Source organism: Mercurialis annua, linkage group LG1-X (genome assembly GCF_937616625.2).
Source record: "Mercurialis annua linkage group LG1-X, ddMerAnnu1.2, whole genome shotgun sequence".
In the NCBI taxonomy this organism is placed as follows: Eukaryota; Viridiplantae; Streptophyta; class Magnoliopsida; order Malpighiales; family Euphorbiaceae; genus Mercurialis; species Mercurialis annua.
The window spans coordinates 66,853,416-66,862,812 of NC_065570.1; the positions used below are offsets into that span (position 1 = coordinate 66,853,416).

Consider the following 9,397-nt stretch of genomic DNA (forward strand, 5'->3'; position numbering starts at 1 on the left):
CACCTCCGATTCGGCCACCAATGGTTTAAGCATCAACCAACTACACATATACCTGATCTCCTACAACTCTAACTTAACTGAGGGTTATAAAAGGAATATAATAAAATTGAGGTAGACAGTGTAAAGAAATTTTAAAAAATGAGAGATTTTTGTAATTTTTTTTTCTTGAGTCACTAACATAAAGATTTCAAATTTTGAGTTATATGGTGTAATTTTCTCTTCTTTGAGCCCCACGCAAACTATAAACGGCCCATATCAGGTCGTCTGAAATTTATCTGTGCGTCTCGCAATTAGAATTCAGAAGCAAACTGTAATCAATCTAATCGGCAGCCATGGGTGGCGGTAAGAGAAAACCCAGAAACAAAAACGACAACAGAAGCAATACAAACGACAGTGGCAGTACCAAAAACAAAAACAGAAGTGGTAGAGGAGGTGGAAGATCATCCTCTAATGGAATTAGAAACTCTCTATTTGTAGAAGGTGGTATTTTGTCCGATTGGAATAACAATAACAGCCCTTCTTCTCAAGGTCAGTCCCGATTTTTCCATTTTTTATTCTACATTTGTGTCTGATTGCTGACAATATGAAGGATAGATGTATTTTTTGATTGTTATTTCCATCAATTTTGGGATTAGAGAAGCTGTAATCTTTGCTAGTTTAATTAAGCTTAATTTGAATCTTAATCATATTTTGGTTGGTGGGTTTTGTTCCTTTAATCAATATTTTTAGTTCTGTGCTTTTGAGTAATGAAAGGTGTTATGTGAACTAGATTGTGATGCTTTTGGTTCCTGCTTGATTATAGTTTTTGCATTCTATTGCAGGAAAGAAGTGTAATGTTAATTCGATTTCTGGTTCGAAATCAAAATCAAAACCAAAAGCAGCATCTGGTTCTAAAAGTGCACCTCGTAAATCTTATGGATATGCTTTTGGTTACAGATATCCTTCTCTTGATCTTCAGGTATGCCTCTTTTTTATTTATTAATTCGGCTCTCAATTATTTCTGTCGGTTTTTCTGTCTAAAGTTTCTAGTTTTGTTGTTTAAACGAAAATAGACTAGATGATTGTAGATAAGAGTATAAATTTGAGTTGGTTGAGATAATGAATTCTCTTTTCCAGCTTGAACTTGGTACTTTTATCTTGGGTCAAAATGTATTTACCAAGTAGCGTTTTTCACTTTGTATACTGTTGATGTGATACTGTTGATGTGAGCAACATCAACGTATTTTGTGCTTTTTATCTCTCAATGTTTCATTAGTTCCATGATCTACAGTTTAGATTGAGCTCAAACTTTTGCTTCTTGTTTGAATAGTACAATATGAAGATTTCCTGAAACTCTTTGCTTTTGTAATCATAACTGAATTACTTTTATGGAGAAATTGTACTCCTTCAACATCTTTGTCCGCTGATTTAAGCATCCTGTAAATACATGTATGCTTTTTAGCACGTTTTTTTCTTTTTCTCGACCGACTTTTTGTTCTGATATTTTTTTTTTGTTCTCAACATAAGCTATGGCCTATGAGATGCCATTTTCTTTTCTTAAATTTTACAGGATGGCTTGCATAACGAGTTATCTGTCGAGGGAAATGCAAGAGATAATGATTTGGATGTATCACAACCCGTTGTTTTAGTTGATTCGAAGGAGACCCAGATAGTTGCTTACTTTGATGAAACGCCTTCTTTGAATCCCCATAACGCAGAGTTCACTTATGATTATGATTCAAGTTTTGTGCTTGGTGATGACTTGCATACAGGATTGGGGTTCCATGAGGAATCTGAGACTGTCCCAGATGCTATCTGTGCATCCATTAAGCAAACAGATGAAGAAAGGAGAGATGGAATTTGTTTTGATTCTTCACTCTCTGATGAAGGAATGGATGCTGATGATACTCTTAAATATGAGGCAGGTAAAATAGTGGCCGAAGAAGTGCCAACTAAGGAGAAATCTTCAAAGAAAAATTCTGGATTTGTGTCAATTGGAGGCATGAAATTATTCACTCAAGATATATCATCTGATGAGGAATGTGATGAAGAGTCACAAGATGACGAAGTTTATGAATCTTATGAATCAGGGGAAACAAATGAACTATCCGAAAGTGATGTTTCTGATAATACATTGGATAGTGATTCAGACATTGATGAAGAGGTTGCAGAAGATTACTTAGAAGGCGTTGGTGGGAGCGACAACATTTTAGATGCCAAATGGTTGGTAGAAAATCACTTGGATGAGTACCATTTGGACGACTCAGATGATGATAGTTCCTCTAGCGGTGGTTTTGATGATACTCTAAAGAAGTTGAGTGGCATTGCACTCCAGGATGCATCTAAGGAATACGGTATGAAGAAGTCTCTTTCAAGAAAGAAAAATAACATAGGTTCCACAGATGCAAGAAAGAAATATAACATGGGTGCCACAGATGGAAGAAAGAAATATAACGTAGGTGCTGCAGATGCTTGGCCATCAGCTTTGGATGACCTTATGCTTGTTAAGGACCCAAGAACTGTTTCTGCCAAAAAGAAGAATGTTGGTCGCTTGCCTCAGTCCTGGCCTTCCGAGGCTCAAAAGAGCAAACGTTACAGAAGATATCCAGGTGACGTTTGCTTATGCCCAATCTCTGTATTTAACTTTACTTTCTTTTGGTGCTCTGAACACAATCTCTCTTTATCCAATGCATTTGTAACTTTAAATTGGAGGTGCAGTTTTTTATTTTTTTTGGTTGAGACAGTTTGAAATTAATTGGGAATGCTTAGATCCATTGATTATGTCTCTCTTTGCATTCACATGATTGACGTATACATGTTTCTTCAGAGTTTCTTCTTTTTCTGCTTTTGGAGTGTGATAATCGTGTATAATTTGGGAAACCCAATAACTATTTTTTTAATAAAACAAGAAACTTTATTTTGTTAATAAATATAGTTTCCTGCAATTAATGCTCTATAGACAATTTACAAGCTTACTATTCAGGTGAAAGGAAGAAACTTCGCAAAGAGATGATTGCTGTCAAACGTCGTGACAGAATGCTGGGGAGGGGAGTGGATCCCGAGAAAATAAATATGGTAAATCAAACCATTTCTACACTCGTACTTCCTGTTGCCCGTATTTCATACAATAGGGTTGACACACGCATGTGAGCATCAAACATTTGTATTGTGAGGTCACCAAGATCTAAATCCTGAGATTGTTGTATAGTTTACTTGGATTCTGATAATTCTTAAATCAATATCAGGGAATAGTCATACTTTGCTTAATGCAATATAATGCCATCTGTTATTATATTTTATTAATCAAATGGTGATTTAGCCTAAAGCTTTCCGGTTTGGCAAAACTAACAACTTCATCTCTTCTTATTTCTTAGAAACTGGAGCAGATTGTCTTGGATGAAGTGGACATATTTTCTTTTTATCCTATGGATTCCCGCGATTGTTCCCAGGTATGGAACTCTTGTTTCTCTTTGTTTTGCACCTTACTTCTAATCTTGTCCTTCATGTCATGTTGGTTCATAGCTTATGCATTCTCATGTTAGCTTGAACCTTCTTATTATGAATCTTTGGAATGCTACTTTAGAAATTATTACTACTACTAATTATCGAGTCACCTTTTTTTGTCAAGTATGGGATTTAGCAGTTAGTGTAGTTATGAGAAGTGCAGACTGAAGGAATGGGTTGGGAGGTTCCATTCTTTATTTATCTGTTCTGTAGCATATGTAGAATGGCATTTTATTTGAATTTAAGTATAGTGTAATTCTACTATTGATTCAGCATACGCTCCAGTGTTCTTCACACATACAATGATGAATCTTTTGTTTGTTTGATGTTCTAATAATCATTTTCCTTTTAATGCTAGGTACAACGATTAGCAGCAATTTACCGTTTACGCAGTGATCGCCAAGGTTCAGGCAAGAAAAGGTTAGTCATTTTAGGTCGTATGGCTCCCATGTCTACTTATGTATGCCTATAAAGAAGACGGCTTATCTTGACATGCATATTGATGCCAAACTCGCTGGTTTTCTGTTATTTCAGATTTGTGACAGTTACGCGAACTCAGCACACGGGCATGCCATCAGCAATTGATAAACTGCGCCTAGAAAAGGTTCAGACTGCCTTTTTACTAGCTTATTAGTATACTTTAATTAATATTCCATATTCTGCTTTTTACTTTTGTTATTGTGATTCTGATATGCTGACTACTATCTGAGATATTAACTATTACCAAGATGATCAACTTCGCTGCCCCTGTTATACTAATAGCAGCTGTTTCTTGAATTTCAGCTAATAGGAGCTGAGAATGAAGATGTGGATTTCACTGTTAATGGAGGAACAAGAATAAATTCAGCAAGTGCAGACAAACATGGGATGAAGCAGAGTAGAAAGGGGGGTGGCTTTAACACACCAGAGACTCGAGCTCGGAATAAGCCTGCAAAGTACTCGACGAGCGGTAACAGTGGGTCCAGGAAGCAGGGTGTTAAAAAGATTTTTGATGCTAATCAGCCGGTGTCATTTGTATCAAGCGGCACACTGTCTGAAGCAGTTGAAATGGCAACAACAGACTCTAAGGAGACTGATACTTTGGATAATAAGGTTTCAATCAGCGCAGTAACGGTTGGTGCATTTGAGGTGCACACTAAGGGTTTTGGATCCAAGATGATGGCGAAAATGGGATTCGTAGAAGGTGGTGGACTGGGCAGGGATGGTCAAGGTATGGCACGGGCCATTGAAGTCACTCAGCGGCCAAAATCCCTCGGATTAGGAGCTGATATCCCTGATACTAGCGAGTCCATGGAAAAAAAGGCACAGAGCTCTGGAAGGCTTGAAAAGCATGCGAAACTTCAATCCTTAGGATCTTTCGAAAAGCATACCAAAGGTTTTGGCTCTAAGATGATGGCAAGGATGGGTTTTGTTGAAGGCACAGGATTGGGCAAAAACTCGCAAGGCATTGTCAACCCTTTAGCTGCTGTTAGGCTCCCGAAATCTCGAGGATTGGGCTCCAAAAGTTAGAATTTTTATTTTAAAATTAATATCTGGGACAAAAGATTTAAATAAATAAGATTGAACCTTTTCTGCAATGTTGTCATTTTATTCATGGGGATGTAATCTAATTGTACCTGAATCCTCGTCAATGTTCATTAAATATATTTGTGAATACGAATATACGATGATGATGACGGATCAATTGTTTATCTAGTCTGTCAATGTCTATAGATTCTTGTTCTGGCTCTTCTCAAGTAGCTATCTTAAGATGCAAGAACTGCTTCCTTGTAAATTGTTTGTTTTACGAAAGGTTTAAGCCAATCAGATCACATGAACATTGCTTTAGTATGGTTGTAATTTAGGTGGATAATTAATTGCCATCATTCTCAGGAATTGAAATTTGCTTTTGGTTATTGTGATAGCCTGACTTAAGGAAGCTGCAAAGTGCAAAATCTGGCTCATCCGTGTGATATGGAATATAAGTTTAATATAGTACACTTGTTACACATATTCAAACAGTCACTCTTCTCTTTCCAAGTCTTTAACTAAAGGGTGTGGAAAAATTAAAACATCAATTGACAAATTTAGTTCGGTTTAGTTTGAAATTAAAAAAAAAATGTTCGGTTCGGTTTAGTCTTGAAAGTAAAGAAAGTTTTAGCTCACTTTTGGTGCAGGTCAAACCAAATCGGACCGATTGATTCCGTCTAAGTTGAAATGTTTAAATTTTAAATAAAAAAATTATAAATTATAATTTGTTTTCGGTATGCTCTCTTCATCAAGGTGTGTATGGTGCAGTTGTCATTAGTTACATAGTTAACTATAATGAAATAGGTTGTGGTTAGCTAGTCTTAGCCACGATGACCGCCCACCACCACCACCATACTGAACTGAATCGTAATTGTAATCTTTGTTTTTAAGTTACAAAGAGACAATGCATGTGAAGGGTTTTGTGTTTATCAAAGTAATTTGAGTCTTGGTCATGAAGCAATATGTATATTACTATTATATAAAGAGTTCACCTAGAGTTTATAATCTAAGTATATTATAAATTATTTGGCAAATTGCAATGTGAATTGAAATAAATAACATAGAGGCTCCATAAGTAACCATGTAAGATGAAAAAGAACTTTTACTTCCTAAGGTGAAGTCAATTCATATAAAAATGAACTTTATTTTCCATTGATAAAATAGTATTTTATTTTTAACTTCTAAAATAATGAGAAACACAAATTATTTAAAAGGAGTAATATCAAAGAGCATTTATTAAAATATGCAAGTTGTTTAACCAAAAAATAATGAAATACCGACAAACTATATTTCAAATGGTACAAACATCAGACAACATCATATTAAGGTCGTGAATTCAATTTCTTCCCCAAACGTTTAGAAATAGTAGAATACATCTCTTCTTTTAAATTGAAGGAAGGAAATAATTTTATTACTTAAACTATATATAAAAAATTGGTCACAACAACAATTGTTTTTTGAATAATGTCCCAAATAACTCTAAAATTTTGGCATTTCATAATGAAAAAAAATGAATTTTCTTTTTGAGAAAAAATGAAAGTTGTAAATATAAAAATATGGATATTATCGTAAATTACAATCCGTTAAGAGCAAAGAAATTTAGTCGGCAGTGTAATAAGGGAACAATTTCAAAACCCGATCTTTGAATATTACATATAAAAGAAATAAAAACATTGCGTATTGGTTTATGGTCCTAAATTCAAAACTATAATCTCTCATTTTCAACATTCCATCATCAAGATCTCTAATCTCTGTCCTTTGCATAATCTTCACAAGGTCAGTTAGATCCAATTCACTTCTTCAAACTCCCTATTTATTGCATTTAATTTTGTTCTAAGTTGTTGTTAAAACTCAAAATCCAGTATTATTATTGACTTTTCTTTTTGTAATTCTTTCACTTGTTTCTTGATCTGGGTTTCCCAGATCTGACATCAATCACTCTAAAATTCCTCAAAAATGGAGTCTTCTGCTCATTTTAGGATCTGGGTGCTGGCCCTTTTTGTGATTTTCCAATCTGGATATGGCTTTTATCTTCCGGGTAGTTATCCTCATAAATATAATGTAGGCGAAACTTTATCTGTGAAAGTGAATTCAATCACTTCTATTGATACTGAGATGCCTTTTAGCTATTACAGTTTACCCTTTTGCCATCCTCCTGAGGGTGTTAAGGATAGTGCTGAAAATCTTGGTGAATTGCTTATGGGAGATAGGATTGAGAATTCCCCATATAGGTTTAGAATGCATGTTAATGAGAGTGAGGTCTTTTTGTGTAGAACTGAATCTTTATCTGCTGACCAGTTTAAGCTTATGAAGAAGCGAATTGATGAGATGTATCAGGTTAATTTGATTCTTGATAATTTGCCTGCGATACGATATACTAAGAAGGAGTCGTATCTATTGAGGTGGACTGGTTATCCTGTTGGAATTAAGGTTCAGGATGCGTATTATGTGTTCAACCATTTGAAGTTTACAGTTCTTGTTCATAAGTATGAGGAGACTAATGTTGCCCGTGTTATGGGAACTGGAGACGGTGCTGAGGTTATTCCTACTATTGGGAATACCGGATCGGATATTCCTGGATATATGGTTGTGGGATTTGAAGTGGTTCCTTGTAATTTCATGCATAATACTCAGTCGGTTAAGAACACGAAAATGTATGAGAAATACCCTGCTCAAATTAAGTGTGATCCCACTACTGTGGCTATGCCTATTAAGGAGAATGAGCCGATTGTTTTTACCTATGAGGTTACTTTTGAAGAGAGTGATATCAAATGGCCGTCTAGATGGGATGCTTATTTGAAGATGGAGGGATCAAAGGTTCATTGGTTCTCTATCATGAATTCTCTTATGGTTATCACTTTTCTTGCTGGTATTGTTCTTGTCATCTTCTTGAGGACTGTCAGGCGGGATCTGACTCGATATGAGGAGCTTGACAAGGAGGCTCAAGCCCAGATGAATGAAGAGTTATCCGGGTGGAAACTTGTTGTTGGGGATGTTTTCCGTGCCCCAAGCAACCCCTCACTTTTGTGTGTTATGGTTGGAGATGGAGTTCAAATCCTTGGGATGGCAATTGTTACAGTTTTGTTTGCTGCACTTGGATTTATGTCGCCCGCTTCTCGTGGAACTCTCATTACAGGTATGCTTATTTTCTACATGATCCTTGGTATTGCTGCTGGGTATGTTGCAGTTCGTCTTTGGAGGACCATTGGATGCGGCGATCACAAAGGATGGGTTTCAGTTGCCTGGAGGGCTGCTTGCTTCTTCCCTGGTATCGCCTTTTTGATTCTAACTGTTTTGAACTTCCTGCTGTGGGGTAGTCATAGCACAGGTGCCATACCATTCTCTTTGTTTGTCATCCTGATTTTGCTATGGTTCTGTATATCTGTCCCCCTTACCCTAATTGGGGGTTACTTTGGGGCTAAGGCGCCCCATATTGAATACCCAGTTCGAACCAACCAGATCCCTAGGGAAATCCCAGCCCAAAAATACCCATCATGGCTTCTTGTTCTTGGTGCTGGAACACTTCCTTTCGGTACACTTTTCATTGAGCTCTTCTTTATCATGTCTAGTATCTGGATGGGCCGCGTTTACTATGTGTTCGGGTTTCTGTTGATTGTTTTTATCCTTCTCGTGGTGGTATGTGCTGAAGTATCTCTTGTTTTAACCTACATGCATCTCTGTGTGGAGGACTGGAAATGGTGGTGGAAATCTTTCTTTGCTTCTGGTTCAGTGGCCATTTACATTTTCCTGTACTCCATTAACTATCTTGTGTTTGATCTCAAGAGTTTAAGTGGACCTGTTTCTGCAACTCTGTACTTGGGGTATTCTCTTCTGATGGTTCTAGCCATAATGTTTGCGACTGGAACAGTCGGGTTCCTTTCATCATTCTGGTTTGTTCACTACTTGTTCTCTTCAGTGAAGCTGGATTGAAGAACAGCATCTTCACTCAGGAGCCGGAATGAACACGGAAACTTTATGAGAGTCTTATCTTGTTTACTTCAATCTTGATTTTAGGTTTTGTAGGGAGTTGACTAAAATGTAATAACACAAATTTTCAGGCAGTTTTTGCAGTATTCTTTTATTAGATGATAAGTGGGTTTTGTAGTACTATAGTAAAAGTTGATTTTCATTATAGCATAATACTTGGGTGAAATGTCTAGCTTCTTCTTGTCTGATTTAGCTTTATGTGGCTTGAATGCATCAACTGTTTGATGCTTGTGTTTTATCCACTTATAGATGAATATGATTGTGTGAAGGTTCAAACTCGAGACTTTTACGATTTATCACTTCGTGTGAGTATCATTACTGAGATAAGAATAAAAAAAGGGTAAATGAAGATGTGAAGAGTTTACTAGGAGAGCATGGAAACAAAAAATAAAAATGAGAATCAACTCTAAGATGTCCG

The 9,397-nt window shown here is 36.3% G+C and overlaps 2 protein-coding genes across 2 annotated transcripts; both read left to right on the plus strand.

The window, feature by feature from the left end:
- The first annotated feature begins 250 nt into the window (after nt 1–250).
- LOC126659127 (uncharacterized) lies at nt 251–5,310 on the plus strand. The gene is made up of 8 exons (XM_050352715.2): nt 251–528; nt 822–958; nt 1,550–2,588; nt 2,963–3,054; nt 3,354–3,428; nt 3,842–3,903; nt 4,018–4,087; nt 4,267–5,310. Exons 1-8 carry the CDS (start codon nt 333–335, stop codon nt 4,990–4,992), a joined length of 2,397 nt encoding a protein of 798 aa, XP_050208672.1. The 5' UTR covers nt 251–332; the 3' UTR covers nt 4,993–5,310.
- Nucleotides 5,311–6,677: 1,367 nt separating this feature from the next.
- On the plus strand, nt 6,678–9,145 carry LOC126659800 (transmembrane 9 superfamily member 11). Its single transcript, XM_050353132.2, has 2 exons — nt 6,678–6,768; nt 6,916–9,145. Exon 2 carries the CDS (start codon nt 6,949–6,951, stop codon nt 8,920–8,922), a length of 1,974 nt encoding a protein of 657 aa, XP_050209089.1. The 5' UTR covers nt 6,678–6,768; nt 6,916–6,948; the 3' UTR covers nt 8,923–9,145.
- Nucleotides 9,146–9,397: the final 252 nt, after the last annotated feature.